Below are 17,266 nucleotides of genomic sequence, written 5' to 3'. Positions count from 1 at the left end.
AACAGAGATTTTGTTTCTGTCGAGATGAGCATCTGGAATGTCACCGCCCATCCAGCAGTCTTGCAGTTAGAGGTGATTGGTCGCGTCACAGTTCAGAATGCCCTGCAGCACGTGTTCCCTTTTGAGAGGGAATTATATGTGGACATTTTGAGCACTGAAAAAACATTGTTTGCAAGTACATAAATTATATTTGTAAATAAATTGTCATCAAAAAAAGAATCATTTGAATTAAGCATCTGTGCTCCATAAAGCTCCTGCTTGCTACAAAATCAATAATAACTGTTTGACGCTTTTCACATATTTAATTTCAAGCTTTTAAATTCAACTTTAAATTCGAAAGACAACGTTAGCTGGTGAACATAGTGGAACATCTGCTAAAATTAGATTGGTGGATATTTCAATCAGGAGCTGGAGATCAAATACAGAGTGAATAGCAGGCTCCAAATTATGCTAATGTTGCTGCGTAGTTCATTAACAAACAATTTCAAAGGTTACAAAACGTCAGTTGAGTTCAAACAAACAAATTCATTTATGGAGCACATTAACCTTTTTTGCTCAAATTCTATTCTTTCGTCGACAATTTCTGTACAAAATATAATTTATGTGCCTGAAAACATTTTTCCCTGCTCAGAACTGAAGTACATATATGTCATACTCTATGACATATAAACACTTTCATTGGTGGCATTTTACCATGAACAGGGCTGATGGTGGCAGTAAATCAGCAGTTTGAGCTGCTGAAGAAAGAGAGCGTTTCCACTGTGGGCGAGTGCAATGCTGAGATACATTGAAAATGTCCCCTATCACAGAACTGTAGTGTTTTTTGTGGTTGTGTGAGTGATCGGTCAGATTTTTTAAAAAGAAACTGATATGATGAGTAACGTGAGCTGCTACTTGGAACAGTTTGGGCAAATCATTCTGTCAATGCTGCAGAATTTAATGTTTGAAAGGGCCTTAAGATGTTTGATACACACAGAGCCGGGTGTGAGTGCCATACAGTGGTGAAAAGGAGCTTTAAGTTTCAGGAGAAATGCAGAGGGACCTGGACTGACGATTGTAGGACTTACCTTCAATGCTGCTTAAAAACTTGGCCAGTTCCTTTCGACTGTGATCTCTGACAGAGGTTTTTCGACGAGGATCAGTGGGGACACCTCAGAGTAATGAAAAGAAATGTCTATCGAGGAGGTAGCACTACTGGTGTCCCTGATTTCATTTCTTCCTTTTCCACCATGTTGAATAAATGTTTTATCATTATTTTCTAATAGCAATATTTAAAAAAACTTAAGTGTAAAAAGTGTACATAACAAAAAAAAGCTATGTTTCAAATATTTCTCTGGGCATATAGATGTGTCTGTGGTTGTCTCTTGGTTAATTGATGTCAGCACCCATAATGCATTAGGTTCTGTGTAACCCCACCACCACTTTTCTGCATCTATTGTTTCTACGTGTGGGTTTCTTGTACAAAGAAGTGTTACTGTGGACGAATAACTCCAAATGGTGCCGCATGAAATCTACATTTGTCCATCACCAGTCTTTATTAATGCAATACCAGTTCCTCCATTTCAACAAGGTCCTTGTACGTGTTATTGTGTAATTGTGCAGTGAGAGGAGACGTTTTGCCTTCACATGAAACTCCACTCTCTGTTCAGGAGATCATTGTCAATGCATTTGGCATGTGTCCATTGATATTCCCATTCCATGCATCTAAATATAGGTGTTTGACATTCTCCTGTGTTGGACTTGCAAAAAAGAAAAAACCCACCTTAAATTTCCTTCATCAAAACAATTCATGGCTTCACGTCATGCATACACACACAGACACACACACACACATGTTGGTATGTTGTGTTTGAACATCACATTTTACAGAATGTTTCGATGTGTTGACTCACAGTTTGGGCTTGAGTGTAACATTTGATTTGGTTCAGGAAAAAGGAAGCAACCCTGTTATTTGCAGTTAGTTTAGAGCAATGTTTCAACATGTGTTTCTGTTGACAACGCTTTTGTTCTTTTGCCTTATTTATGTCCTCCTGTATTGGAGGATTTGCTCTAAGTTTATTTTTTTCTACAACTCTTTTTTTGCTGTATTCCTTTCACTGCGGTAGACACAGAATATGCAAACATTTCATGTAAATTTCCCATCCAAAGATTTTGAAAATAAATATATGAAAAATCAATATAATGTAATACCTGTTTTACTTGGTAATAAAGAAGAGGAAATGTGAGACATGTATCTCCCTCTCATTTGTTCAAAGACTCATTATACATGTCATATTTATTATACAGGAAATTCTATAAAGTAAAAGTCCTCAAGAAATATTTATACACTACTGTGTGATGTGTTTAATATAGATCTGGTTAAGGATACGCTCAATAAGAATCTCTGAAATTGTCTGTGTATGTGTTTTTTTGTGCATAGGATGGAAGGGGATTGTTTTTACAACCTGATGCAATTTGTATTTTGAAAATATGTTTGAAATACCTTGCAGTTTATACCAAAAGGGTTGTTATCACAGACATTATCTAACATTATATATTCATAGCATCCTAGAGATGTATCTTGCAATCTAATATTGACAGTGTTATCTCAATAGACACCAAGTAGCATCGTGTCATGCATGGTGGCCGAGGGCAACCAACGTCAAGGAGGTGTGTCTTCCACAAGGCAAGGCTAAAGGCATTGCCTTTAATCCATCAATCCCTTAATCTATTAATACTTTAACCGCTTTAAGTCGCTTTATTTGCATTAATACATACTTAGATGGCGGTAATATCAAAGACACCTTGATATGTCAAAGGAAAACAGCTAACGAAGAAGAGGAAGAAGACATAGTAGCTGGACATATAATTGGATCAGAGACTTTATATTTGATACGTTATTTCAGGTAAGAATTGGGACAGCTTTATCAGGAAGGTACATGGTGGAAAATGGTACTCAGGGCAGTGTCATAAGTCCAATATTGTTTTCCATTATGATTGTGTTCTCTCAAGTTCAGGAGTATTGTGCAGGTCCCCCTTAAGGGGAAGGAATATTCATCATACATTAAAAGAAAATACAGGAAATTCATGTTGTAGAAAATGGTTAGTAAGATAGGATTTCAAGTTCTCAGTGTAAAAAACTTGTTAAGATGACCCTCAATGACTTTGCACATACATATTGGGAAATATTGGGATGTGCAGATTACATCCTGTGTACTACTGTATGTTTTAATATTAACTGAGCTACCGTCCATGATTTGAGCCTGGTTATTATCCTGTGAAGAACAGCGTAAGGAAGTGGAGGCTGTCATGTCTGAGCTGCAGAAAGGCAAACCTCAAAAACGAGAGAAGAACACGGCGAAGGTTCCAACAGAGGCAAGTCATGGAGTCAAAGGCAAGGAAACCACTGGCAAGACTAAGGAGTGAGTAAACTGTGCAAATCACACTGGAAAGTACCATTTTATATCTTCCATCTTCAGTAAATACACTTAGTCTGTGACTGATATCGAGCATGCACGTTTTAAACAGCCTTTTTTTCTATTATCACTTCTATGTAAGTCACTCAACCAGATGATGTAAACACCTCAATCTTCTGTCACTTTATTCACCCTGATCCTGTCTTTCAGAGTCGTGGATATTGAATCACCCACCGGTGAAGTAGCACACCATGAAGACACTCGTCCGGTGGGAAAAATGGAGAACACCTACCAGATGGGTGAGATAACGTTCACCTCAACACTGCGCCTCACCACCACTAACTAAAAACAGAAATACAATAGTGACTGGTTCTTGGAGATTTGCGCTCATTCTATTGAAGCTTTTTTCATTCGTTCACTTAACTTTTTTCATATTTTCACTAACCTAAGCTATCACAGCAGAAGTCAAACTCATTGTGTTGTTTGTTTTCTGCACCACAGGACCTTACAAACGCTTCCCTGTCGGTGTTGTCACACGCATACTGAAGGACGTACTCACCACTAACCTTCAAGAAGAGAAATATGAGGCGGAGTGGTCCCAAAAAATGACCATAAAAATATGTGAGGTAAATCAAAATGAAAAAGCTTGTTCCTGCGGCTCCTTTTGGATACCTGTGAATTGTTCTGCTTTATCAAACCTCATTCTTATCTTTGGCTCTCTCAGGTGACACGAGCCCGTGTGAAGGCTCTCAAGATTCCAAGATATAAGGTGGTCATCCTGGTCCACATCGGCCAGCTCACTGGGCAGAGCATGCAAATCAGCAGCCGCTGTCTGTGGGATAAAGCCAATGACACATTTGCCACCTACTCTGTAAAGAACAGCTCTCTGTTTGGAATGGCAACTGTCTATGGTGTTTACTATGAATGAATCCACGAATTCCCTGAATTCACATTATTCAGACAACGTTGTAAGCTTAATTTCAACGAATGACTGTGACGGCTGGATGATGAGCTCTTGTGGATGTTCCCCTCTAGCAGAGCATAGAGTGGTCAGTCCTTCGACAGCCTAGTTGACAGCTCACTGTTAAAAGTGCTTGGCTTTCATCATGCTGCATCGCCAGCAGGAGTAAGGAACTCATGGAGCTAAAAGAAGATGCTGAACCAAGATGTTATTTGCAATTAGTTTAGACCAATACTTCAACGTGTTTCTGTTGACCACGATTTTGTTCTTTTGCCTTATTTATGATAATTAAATAAGTCCTACAGTATTGGAGGATTTACTTTAAGTTTATTTTTTTCGACAACTCTTTTTGCTGTATTCCTTTCAATGCTGTAGACATGGAATATGCAAACATTTCATGTAAATTTCCCATCCAAAGATTTTGAAAATACATAAATGAAAAATCAATATATAATGTAATACCTGTTTAACTTGTTAATAAAGAAGAGAAAATGTGAGACATGTATCTCCCTCTCATTTGGTCAATGACGTAGAGGTAGACTCATTATACATGTCATATTTATTATACAGGAATTTCTTCAAAGTAAAAGTCCTCCAGAATACTTCAAGAATATATATACTTCACTTTACTACTGTGTATTGTGATTGTATATAAATATATCCTGGTTAAAGATACAGTTAAAGACTTGACATTATAATCCACATTTTAACTGTGCAGCAGTTTACTCTTTAAATCTCGCGAGACTTCAGCCGTCCTCCCACTGCCTCCTGGTTCCTGGTTGTCATGGCAACACCAAGCTCTCCGTGGCTACTCCGTCCATGCTACTTGTTCGGTGCTGTTCGGATCAAGAGGCTCTGACGTAGGTAAAAACATGTTACATTTCCCTCCTTGTCATTTCTCTCTGGCACATATTGACGCAGCGATACGTCCTGTAAATATATGCTTTTATATACGGTTGGAGGTAGCAGGTAGAATTAGCAACTAAAACTAACATGCAAAGTTAATGCTACATGTTTTCATTTTAAAAGCAGAAGTTAATCACAACAACAACATATGTGTGATAAGAGACAACTTCTCATTTCCAAGTGTTGCAGGTGGTGGAGTTAAGATAAGATAAGATAAAACTTTAATGATCCACACAACGAGGAAATTCAGTTGTTCCAGCAGCAGGCAGGTCAGACTGAGGTAGACAAGGGAATGGAATCAAATAATAAATGCTGACTCTGTACATTATGTACACCTTTCACTGTAGAGGTTTGTATAGAAATGTTATAAAGTTAAGTAAGGTAAAGTGCAGTGTACAAGCAAATAGAAAAACACGTTTGTTCATAAATACTCTATATTTTGTAATGTGCAGATAACATCTGTGTGCAGATTGTATGTTTTAATATTAACTGAGCTACCGTCCATGATTTGAGCCTGGTTATTATCCTGTGAAGAACAGTGTAAGGAAGTGGAGGCTGTCATGTCTGAGCTGCTGAAAGACAAACCTCAGAAACGAGAGAAGAAGACGGTGAAGGTTCCCTCAGAGGCAAGTCATGCATTCAAAGGCAAGGAAACCACTGGCAGGACTAAGGAGTGAGTAAACACAAATGTGCAAATCACACTGGAAATTACCATTTTATATCTTCCATCTCCAGTAAATACACTTAGTCTGTGACTGATATCGAGCATGTACGTTTTAAAAGCCTTATTTTTATTATCACTTCACTGTATTTCAATCAGATGATGTAAACACCTTATTCTTCTGTCACCTTCTTCACCCTGATCCTGTCTTTCAGCTCCATGAGTATTGTGTCATCCATTGATGAATTAGGACACCATGACGACGCTCGGATGGTGGTGACAATGGAGAACACCTACCAGACGGGTGAGATAACGTTCACCTCAACACTGCGCCTCACCACCACTAACTAAAAACAGAAATAAAATAGTGGCTGTTTCTTAGAGATTTGTGCTTAATCTATTGAAGCTTTTTCATTCGTTCACTTTTCTTTCTTCATATTTACACTAACTTAAGCCATCACAGCAGAAGTCAAACCAGTTTGTCATTGTGTTGTTTGTTTTCTGCACCACAGGACCTTACAAACGCTTCCCTGTCGGTACTGTCACAGACATACTAAAGGACGTACTCACCACTTACCTCCAAGAAGAGAGATATGAAGTGGAGTGGTCCCAAAAAATGACAAAAACAATATGTGAGGTAAATAAAAATGAAAAAGCTTGTTCGTGTGGCACCTTTTTGGATACCTTTGCATTTTTTTGCTTAGTCAAGCCTAATTTTTCTCTTTGGCTCTCTCAGGTGACACGAGCCCGTGTGAAGGATCTCATGATTCCCAGATATAAGGTGGTCGTCCTGGTCCACATCGGTCAGCTCACTGGGCAGAGCATGCAAATCAGCAGCCGCTGTCTGTGGGATAAATCCAACGACACCTTCGCCACCTACTCTTTCAAGAACAGCTCTCTGTATGGAATGGCAACTGTCTATGGTGTTTACTTTGAATGAATCCCAGACATTTTGAGTATTCTATATCTGTGTTGTTTATGTTGTCTTGTGTATATCTACGAAAAAAGATTCTTTTCAAAACCAGAGTTCAGTGTTTTTTATTTTTGTCATCTTTGAAAATGAATTCACATTATCCAGACAACGTTGTAAGCTTAATTTCAATGAATGAGTGTGACGGCTGGATGATGAGCTCTTGTGGATGTTCCCCTCTAGCAGAGCATAGAGAGGTCAGTCCGTCGACAGCCTACTTGACAGCACACTGTTAAAAGTGCTTGGCTTTCGTCACGCCGATGACGTATCATTGCTGGAACATCTGTTGTCTTGAGGAAAGTTGGCTCCCTGTTGCCTGTGAATAGATATTAAGGTTTGTTTAGCAGAAGTCAAGGCTTTTATTTTGTAGGTTGGTTCAATTTGGTGGTTTTATCACCAAAGTTCTAAAGGCAGACACTGTGTACTGACCGTCCGGCAAAGTGTCGTCTCCTCCCATCAGTCTTCTCCACCTGGATCCTCCACACGTGTACACCACCGCTCGCAGGAAGGCCCGGCCACACAGCCTCAGTGTGTTCGCATCATCCTGTGTCTGAACCTGCGCTGCACAGGACACAGACAGCAGCATCGCCAGCAGGAGTAAGGAACTCATGAAGAACTCTAAAAGAAGATGCTTAACCAAAATCCCAAACACACACTAACACCCTCTGTTGATTCTCAGGACACAACCCGCATCAGTCCTTTTATATTAAGTCTCTGGTGAGGTCACAAACGCTGTCCCAGGTAAATCCTGAGAAAAATCTGTTTATTATCTTGTGTGACCATCAAAGGCTTTTAACAGACGGATGTCACTCAGGCTGTTTGGGATGTGTGTGGGAATCTGGGCCATTGTGAGGATCACTGATTAAATACAATTTTCATAAATGTTGAGGAAAGAAATGCATCTTTATGTCTGAACTGCAAGGTTTTTATTGCCGTGGATTTGGCAAAGTGTCTCCTAATGGATAGCTGGAGATATTCCATGTGTGACCAACTGAAGTGATGGCTCTCTACATAGCAACATAGTGGTGTGTGTTGGTCACTATCATGAACATAAATCAGTGGTTCCAAGAAGAGATGTTTAGATTACCAGTACATTTGTCAAAATAAACTCTGTCATGGAAAAGGGTCAACCTTTAGAATGGTCATTACTGGCCCATGTCTCACAACACACGGTGGGGCTGGTATCAGAAATCAAATCTAGTTTTATCATGTTTATAGCTTAAACCTTCTGATTGCCCCTCTGGTCTTTTCCACTGTATCTGTATCTCTTAAAAGAGCAGATTAACGAATGAGATTGTGCTCCATGGTTTCTGGTGGCAGAAAACCCCAGTAACCTTCCATACTTGTGTCGTAGTTTTAAACCCTTTATCTTTCAGATTGTACAACTTTACAGAACCCCACCTTAATTCATGTAAAAGGATATAAAGTGTTATGTCCTCTTGGAAACCATCTTTGTTGGGCCATACATTTTTTTTATTGGATTATTTTCAATGTTTGTTTTCTGTGATTCCCACAATCACAAAATATACCTGAAAGACAGCATATGTGCCTCTGTCCTTTTTTACCTACTCTATTGTTATAGTTAATATAAATGAATTAGAGTATTCCTTTTAAAGTGGAAAACATTTAATTTGATCACTAATTCACTTATTCCGTATAAATATAATCACATTTAGGAGCATATCATACATTCAGTTCCCTTGGTTAGGATTTAATAAAAAAATGCTTGGACTTACTTTCAATATTTTAATAATTATTGCCACGTCTGTTATTATAATAATAGTAATTATTATTCTGTTTCCTTAATTTAGAGATAATACAAATGATGTAATGTAATGTGTACCTTGTTAAACCTGTATATTATGCAACGTTGGGTAGATGTTTACATTGTTTGTTTTTTATTATTATCAATATTATCATGATCAAAGTGTGTGTGACGTCAGGGCAGCTCCACGAGCTCTGGAGGCATCACCATGGCATCACGCTTTGATACCGCAGGTGGGCGGGGCTCTACATCCGGGCACCGCGGCTGACCCCTGACGTGACCCTGCAGGATTGCAAACATGGCGGAGGTAAGAGAGTGAGATAAATATACGGAAAAATAAATAATGTAGCGCTGCCGCTCAGTTTATTCGTTCCAGTGTGCGCGTCGTGTGCGAGTCGCCGCTCCACTTCCGGGGGTTAGGAAGCGAACTGTGGCGTCACTGGATAATTCACATTTCCCGACACTTCCATGTTTAGTAAACTTCGGGTTAAGCTAACGTTAGCCGCGCTAGCTCCGACTGCAGGGAGCTGCTAGCTGTGGCACTTCGCGGTTTTGTTGAAGAACACTTAACTATCCACGTTTGCGTGTTTCACCCGACGTGTCGTCATACTTCCACGGCTACGTGTACGCGTCGTGTGGCCCGCGGGGTCTTCACTGGCGAGAGGCGGGTACCGAGCTCCACTCGAACGCGTTAGCCCCCATGTAGAAGAAGAGTGTTAGCTTGAAACTTGTACTGCAAGTTAGCCCGCGGAGTGCGTACCGGGCTGTGGTGCTAAGCTAAGTGAGGCTGAATCCGGGCGGTAAACGCCACAGTCGCTGTTGTGTTCACCTCTCGCCGAGCTGCAGCCTCCACGGTCCCGCAGGAAGTGGTGACACTCTTTGTTTCTCTTCTCGCAGAACAGGGCGCGCTTTCTCTCTCTAACTCCCACCAGTGACGAAGTAACTTCAGTGTGTTGTTGTGGCTCACGCAGCGACGACGAACGATTTCTGGTTGTAGATCTCAGGAGGTGTTTGCCTCTGAATCTGTTCTGTGATTTAACTCGTGCTCCTCTTCTCCGTTTTCCAGCCCTCCCTCGGGAACTCGAGCCCAGGTACGTACATCTGCATCTGCTTCTCTTTTTCCTCTGGGTGCACGGGGTTTTTCTGAGACTTGTATCAAGAACATATTTAATTTAATCCATAAAGTTAATGTTGTTGCCTTAATGTTAATCACATGTAAATATCGATTACCAGTTGGTTATATTACACATTTTAGTTGTGAGTTATAGTTGGAAACAATAGTTAAATACTTAATAATGATCATTAAAAACACTAAATGCCATAACTTTGAATTTTTGTACAATCTGAAATTTTGCCTTAGTGTTTACACCATATATCAGTTATTTTCATATCCTTGGCTGTATTAAGCAATTATGAATAATGTTGTTATAGTGTAATTCAGTGTTTATGGCTGTTTAATATATTTTTCTATTGATGAGCATGCCTTTATCATTTGTAATCAATTTCCTGAATTTGTAAAAGCAGACATCCCCATCTGACTAATAAAACCCCCAAGAGTTTAAATTGAATTATGATAAATGGTTCGTTCTCATGATTTATATCAATATTGTACATTTATAATTACATTTACAATATTGACGGCTGTGGCTGAGGGGTAGAGCGGTCGTCCTCAAACCAAAAGGTCTGCAGTTCGATCCTAGATTTCTCCAGCTGCATGCCGAAGTGTCCTTGGGCAAGATGCTTTAACCTAAATTCCCCCCAATAGAAAAAAAGTGCTGCTAATAGATGCAATATATGAATGGGAAAGGTTGTAGATTAAAGCACTTTGGTTGGTCATCAAGACTAGAAAATCTCTTTATATATATACAAACAATTTACCATATGCTTATCACTCAACCCAGCACCTGAATATATCTTTAATCTACTTGAACTTTATATTTAAACAAAATGTACTGATTGGGCCTTTGTTGGATTTGTTCCTAATTTCCTTCGGTTAAAGTTTTGTCAAAATGTTATTCATATATCAGTATTTTATATCGTCAGTCTGAATTTACAATATCTCTTATAACTCTTCTCCAGGAGGTTCAGCAGGTTCCGATGACCGGGATTTCGACCCAGCAGCAGACATGCTTGTCCATGACTTTGATGATGAGCGCACCCTGGAGGAAGAGGAAAGGTTGGAGGCATCAGATGACACCAATGCAAACGAGATTGAAGATCTCGCACGGGTTAGTTTCAGGCTTTCCACACATAGTTTATTTTGTCACCTCCGTTAATAAAATATACTGTTATGCAGTAATCTTCCTGAGTGAGTGGAGTTCAACAAGAAGTTTTTGCTTCTCTTTTGTAACAGGAGGGAGAAATGCCCATTCATGAGCTGCTGAGTCTGTATGGCTATGGGGGTGGATCAACAGCAGATGAGGATGAAGAGGAGGAAGAGGAACCTGAGGAAGAAGAGGAAGACGAGGAGGAGGATGAGGAAGAAGACCTTGACAATGACAACGACGAAAGCAGCAGAAGCACTGGCGAGTTGAAAAGAAATGAGGTATGTATATCTTGAGTTTCTTGATAGTTAAATGATTTCAAGAAAACTAATGTGTTGTGTCAGTTCAGCAGCATCTGTAACATTTGTGACATTGTGTGTGTATGTTTCCAGGGTGAGGGTGTTAGGAACTCTATAGGACAGGGGAATGAGGCCCAGACAACCTCTGAGGTTCGCACACGCTCAGTCAGGTCCCTCGGCACAGCAGAACTTATGTATTTTGAAAGTACGTGCCATCTCATCTTCTTTACTTTTTATGTAGAAGAGTCATGTGTTATCTGTATACGAAAGCATCTCAGACTCTGACTCTCTTGTGAGATTTATCTGACTAAAATTTCACTTTTGGTCTCAGGCAATAATGATGCAGAGGAGGAGTCAGATGAAGATGAAGACTATGTTCCATCAGAAGACTGGAAGAAGGTTTGTTTGAACCTAATTTATCAGGGTTAAATACTGTGAACATATGAGGTGCCAGTTTTATATACAAGATTTAAACTGAATTTCTCAAATAATATTAACTCACCAAAGTTCAAATGTGTAGTGAAAATGTGTGTGTGCAGAAAATCAAGTTTTCAATTGTCAGTCCACATTAAGTTTAAACTGTGTGTTTTTCCCCAACAGGAGATTATGGTTGGCTCCATGTATCAGGCAGAAACCCCTGCTGGCTTGTGTAAATATAATGACAACGAAAAAGGTGAGATGGCTGCTATGTTTCCTCGCTGTCGACATCTGCACATTCAAGTAATAACACTATGCGAGTTACACAAGGGATACACAGAATAAACATTGTATAAAGTTGATATGATTGATGTAAAATTGACATCTCATAAGCTGCTGTCTGTGAATTTGTTCTGTAGTTTATGAAAACGATGACCAGTTATTGTGGAACCCCGAGTGTCTTCCTGAAGGCAAAGTAGTGGAGTTCTTAACAGAGGCATCGAGGCGAACTGGAGAGGAGAAGGGAGTCGATGCGATCCCAGAGGGATCTCATATCAAAGATAATGAACAGGTGAGATCAAAACATCTGTAACATGTATTAATGGAAATGGCTGATCATTGTCTACATTTTTCTTATTGTCAAGAAATCCATTCAAAAGTCCAAAATAAACAATGACGTGTTTAGCAAAAGCCTGATTTAGCGTATTAGTCTGAGCCACAGACATCCATTGTTGTCCAAAAAACGATTTAACACTCACCAGTGAGGCGGCTGTAGCACTAGGTGACTTGTGTCTTGGTTACAATGAACACTGACACGGCTGTCCATTTGGAATTGACACACACTCAGTCCTGCAGCTGTAAATAATCAATGCATCGCAACAAATATGTTATGCCACTGAAACTTTTTCGTCCTGTTTGAATATGGTCTGCATGTGACTATTGTGTTGTTAGTCTAAACAAAATGTTTTGACACTCAGAAAAACTCATATGCTTTAAAAAAAAATTCCTAATGTATTATGTTTATAGTTTTTCATGTTGTTAATGTAAACATGTTTGTTTCTGTTTCCATGTAGGCATTGTATGAACTGGTGAAATGTGACTTTGACACAGAAGAAGCTTTAAGAAGACTTAAGTTTAATGTAAAAGCAGCCAGAGGTAAGCAGACTCTCACTAATACCTGCTGCACACTGGAGGATTTTCACATCTTAACTGATTTTCAAAACGTGGCAGACATCACACACACGCATAACAACAGATGTAATTGTTTTTAATCTTTTAATCGTGAGAGCCCACATATTATCTTCATTTTCACATCAGTTTTCTCAAATGTATCTGAACTGATCTAGTTCTCTCTTTGTAGATACTGTGATGTTTATCTTTGTGAAAGAGATTGTAATAAAGATGCAACCTTAAACATTCTTCTTCTTTGTAACAGAGGAGTTGTCTGTCTGGACTGAAGAGGAATGTAGAAACTTTGAACAAGGATTAAAAGCTTATGGGAAAGACTTTCATTTAATACAAGCCAATAAGGTAAGAGACGTGTGAAAATCTGCTTGTTACGATAATTGTGTCCTCATATTGATATTAAAAATAATTTGTTGACAATAAAATTGATTTTAAATGATTGTTGATGTGTTGCTGACATGTGTTTGTTGAATGCTCAGGGTTGAAATCTGCTCCATTTCAACCTTGCGGCATTTTGAGACAAATCAAATTTTTAAGTGTTGGTGTCTGATTTTTGTCCCAGAGAGAAATTTGATTTGTCTTTTCTTTGACATTGTGCTGAATCTGTGTCTTCAGACGATGTTAATAATGGTCATTTCATGTCTGCTGAATTAAATCTTTCAGGTGAGAACTAGGTCTGTAGGAGAATGTGTGGCCTTTTATTACATGTGGAAGAAGTCTGAGCGTTATGATTTCTTTGCACAGCAAACCAGACTTGGGAAAAGGAAATACAACCTTCACCCTGGTGTAACGTGAGTTTCATTTTTTTATATGTACAGTTGTGAAATATATTGATCTGTAGACATTGTGAATTATTCATTATTTGGCTTTTTTCAAGCTAATTGAACTTACATGATGTAAAATATGTAGTGTAATTAATTGAAGAAAATCATAACCATGTCTTAGGTTTGGTGTTTTTGGATAGGGTTTTTGTTAAAAAGTCTTGCTGGGATTTTCAGATTTTAAATAAGTGAAGCCAAAGTGATGTTAATTAAATGAATTTAAACTGTTATCAGTTCTTATTCTGTGGAAATGGTCCAGTCATATATCATTTGCAATATTTATATATAGTTCATGAAGATTTACAAGGAGTCTCGTGTATTAATCAATCAATCACTTAAAAAAAGTACGATAAACAGAAGAAAAAAGTGGTTAGGGATGGAAACATACTTATACATTAATATTAACACATTGAAAACATAAAAATAATCCACACTTTATTTCTAAATCATCTTTGGAAATTATAGTGATTCACTGTACAGTATTTGATCCTAACGAGGACCCACCTGTGCTCACTGTATCACCCTGTCAAGAGTTGAGATTATGTGTAACGGGCTGTGTCCTGCTGTCTGTCCTCAGAGACTACATGGACAGATTACTGGATGAGACGGAGAGCGCAGCATCAAGCAGGGCGGCATCGCCTCCTCCCACCACCTCCAGCAGCAGCGCCAGCCACTCAGAGAAGGAGGACAGCAGCAGTCAGAATGGTGAGCTGATGACTAGCCCTTACACACAAATAGGTATTTAACACACAAACAGGAATTTAAGATGTTTGTTACTTCATTTGTTTTGCCCCTTTCAGCAACAAGTTAATTCAAAGTGCCTTACATAAAACATAAAAGACATCATGACAAATTGTTAGAGCAACTTAAGACAAAACAAAAATAGCTTTTGAAAGCGTTAAATAGTATATAATAATAAATAAAACTAGTAAAATCTGTAAAAGTAGCAATTCAGTGCAAGAAATGATCTGTTCAAGTGCAAGAGGATCGACAGATAGACACTCCTCTCCCTATTCCACTGTCTAAGTGCCCCTGAGCAAGACCTTATCTAAAATGTATCCTTGTTAAAGATGGTTTTTATTTTTGGCAAATACAAATGAAAATAACAAAAGTTGCATAGATCTGAATTTTTCATAGTATGTGAAGGAGTCAATCACCTAAAAGACGATATCCCTCCCTATCACTAATGGTCAAAACAAAACATCAGTTCATTTGGGTTTCATCAACACAGCCATCAGAGTAGAAATGATGGACATTCCATTTTTCGAGCTGGACCATTGACGAATTCAATATAATAACATTTCATTAATATCTCTTTCAGTAAACTGTGAACATGTTACTGGGGATATCCAGTTGTATCAACATTTGTAATCTTACTACAGTTTATAGTTTTTAGTATGATCTCTTTATTTCTTAATTATCTCTGATCACTCAATATTTCTTTCTTTGACAGGTATCGCAACTCACAATTCAAACCACCCAGTGGATGGCGCTACGTTGCTTCCAGTACATTCAGTCAAACCTGAGTCGACTCAGTCCAACGGCCCCTCCATTCCAACAGTGGAATCTCCTCCCGTCTCAGACAACAACTCCAACGGCTGCAGCCAACCCTCTGCGCCCAACCACGACAGAAATGGTTCTCTAGAGCCGCCGCTCGACCACAGAGACGCAGAGGCAGTGGCACTCGACCGGCCGGCCAAGAGGTGCAGGACGGAGGCAGAGCCTTTGGGCCAAAGTGAGGTGGAACCATCCAGAACGCAGGAGAACTGAAGGTTTTCGAGCTTGGTTGCGCTCACTGATAGACGGTAACCCGGGGTTAAATGTCCCGACCTTTTTGACCTGGGAGCTCGGCATCTCCTGAGAGCAAGGACTCACGATAACAAGGTCAAAGGTCACTGCAAACGACACAGTGAAGAACACAGCCTACCAAACTGCAGCTGGTCCTCCGGGAGGGGCAGTGACAGACCCGTCACCCCCCCCCCACCCCACCCCACCCCGAACCCATTCATGTACTGACTGCCTGCAAAGCTCATCCCAAAGTACCACAGCTCCATCGTATCTATGAAACATCTTCTCTCACCGTCTTTATTCCCTTTTTCGGAGACTGACAAAATTTTGCCAAGAATTTCCTTTTTTTTTTCTATTTGTACTCAAAGAAAAGACATCACCTGATTATTTTTTTACACAAAGAGATATTTATATTTTTTAACAAAAAAATCTTTAATGATTAATTACTGTTCAAGCCATTTGAACATTTGATGACACAGGGGACAGACCGACCGATGCTCGAGTTGTCTTAAAGAGGCAGAAAGACGACAGGTAGGCTGGTGCTGCCACTGACTTGCTTTAGTTGCACTTTGATTGTATGTTTCTCATTGTTGATTGACTGATCGATCAGAGTGGTGATGTAAAAACCCAGCAGAATGACTTTTTCACTCCTTCACTCGCTGAACCGGCTCTGGCCTCGTATCATAGCTGTTTGTTTCTGATAAATAAACCGACGGGTTCGTCTCCCCCCTGACCCCCCCTGCAGGTTTGTTTGTGTAAAGCAGCTGACATCAGTGATGTCTCGTATTATAATCTCATCGTGTAGAAGATCGCTGTATTTTTGGATTTTCATAGTCAGTGCTTTGCTCAACACTTTGTTTTTACTAGACAGAATGTTCATGGTTTTTAATGTAAAGTTTGTATAGATTTCTTACCTTGAGCAGTTGGTACATTTTTATAACTGAATGTTTATCTCTGTATTTTCTGGTCTTCCTCGTAGGCTTCGCTTTTTTTGTTGAGAAACCTTTTTGCCTCTGTTGCTCTGAGATGGATGTAACTAAAGTAGCCATTCCTCGTCCCCTCTCTGTCCGGCGGCACGTCTCATTCCTGTGTGACCCTGCTCAGTCTCAGATGTTTGTTGCAGAGCTTCATGTTTTGTGCGTACAAAATACTCCACATTGTGGTTGAGCTTTGGTTTTTAAAAAGCAAAGGCTAATGCTTAGTTTCAGCCAGCATTTCCTGTCCCTCCACAGTGAGCGTCTTCAAAGCAGTTGACCTCCAGCAGACCAGGCTAATTTGTTTTGGTACAGTAGCTTTTCAACTTAATGCTTCATTGTTTTACTTTGTACTCCAGCTTTGAACTTACATTCACAAATTAAGATGAGTTTGTCTCAACTAATGTTGATCCATGTAGTCTCTTTTCTCCTTTTTTATTTACTGATGGCTTTTTTTCTCTGTAAATGACAAAATGAATAAAAATGAAGTGTATTCCAAGACTTGGCTATGAATGGAATAAACGGCTATATTTAATAAATGTATTAATGAAGTTGAGAAGTCGTAATGTGAGTTTTTTATACTGCAAAATTTCAACCACTCAAAACTGCAGTAAAGTTTTGTAGAAACAGGGTTTCTATGTGCAGCACTTTCTCTATCACACATAGCACAGCCATCAGGGGCAAGTTGGGGTTCAGTGTCTTGCCCAAGGACACTTTAGCAAGCAGAACTGGGGAGGCTGGAATCGAGTCACCCACCCTCCTGTTAGTGGATGACCAGCTCTACCTCCTGAGCCATAGCCACCCAAAGTAACACTTTTCAAATCAAAAGACATGTAAGCATTTGACTAGTAGTTTAAATA

The 17,266-nt window shown here is 39.4% G+C and overlaps 3 protein-coding genes across 5 annotated transcripts; all 3 read left to right on the top strand.

The window, feature by feature from the left end:
- The first annotated feature begins 3,288 nt into the window (after nucleotides 1–3,288).
- Nucleotides 3,289–4,323, top strand: LOC133017537 (dynein light chain Tctex-type 5-B-like). The gene is made up of 4 exons (XM_061083645.1): nucleotides 3,289–3,401; nucleotides 3,606–3,694; nucleotides 3,897–4,021; nucleotides 4,120–4,323. Exons 1-4 carry the CDS (start codon nucleotides 3,289–3,291, stop codon nucleotides 4,321–4,323), a joined length of 531 nt encoding a protein of 176 aa, XP_060939628.1.
- A 1,499-nt stretch (nucleotides 4,324–5,822) lies between these two features.
- On the top strand, nucleotides 5,823–6,863 carry LOC133018720 (dynein light chain Tctex-type 5-A-like). The gene is made up of 4 exons (XM_061085152.1): nucleotides 5,823–5,935; nucleotides 6,139–6,227; nucleotides 6,436–6,560; nucleotides 6,660–6,863. The coding sequence occupies exons 1-4, from the start codon at nucleotides 5,823–5,825 to the stop codon at nucleotides 6,861–6,863; spliced, it is 531 nt and encodes a 176-aa protein (XP_060941135.1).
- A 2,065-nt stretch (nucleotides 6,864–8,928) lies between these two features.
- Nucleotides 8,929–16,957, top strand: mier1b (mesoderm induction early response 1b, transcriptional regulator). 3 transcript variants are annotated; one of them, XM_061084668.1, is made up of 13 exons: nucleotides 8,929–8,965; nucleotides 9,725–9,749; nucleotides 10,738–10,886; nucleotides 11,012–11,203; nucleotides 11,315–11,426; nucleotides 11,553–11,620; nucleotides 11,822–11,894; nucleotides 12,058–12,209; nucleotides 12,712–12,793; nucleotides 13,074–13,168; nucleotides 13,568–13,614; nucleotides 14,222–14,382; nucleotides 15,098–16,957. In XM_061084668.1, exons 1-13 carry the CDS (start codon nucleotides 8,957–8,959, stop codon nucleotides 15,412–15,414), a joined length of 1,482 nt encoding a protein of 493 aa, XP_060940651.1. In that variant the 5' UTR covers nucleotides 8,929–8,956; the 3' UTR covers nucleotides 15,415–16,957. The 3 variants fall into 3 exon arrangements, with proteins under 3 accessions (XP_060940651.1, XP_060940650.1, XP_060940649.1); XM_061084667.1 differs by having other exon boundaries at nucleotides 13,487–13,614; nucleotides 14,222–14,349; XM_061084666.1 differs by having other exon boundaries at nucleotides 13,487–13,614.
- Nucleotides 16,958–17,266: the final 309 nt, after the last annotated feature.

Source organism: Limanda limanda, chromosome 13, assembly GCF_963576545.1.
Source record: "Limanda limanda chromosome 13, fLimLim1.1, whole genome shotgun sequence".
In the NCBI taxonomy this organism is placed as follows: Eukaryota; Metazoa; Chordata; class Actinopteri; order Pleuronectiformes; family Pleuronectidae; genus Limanda; species Limanda limanda.
Note: the sequence above shows the minus strand (reverse complement) of the source record. Positions and strands in the feature narration are given on the sequence as shown.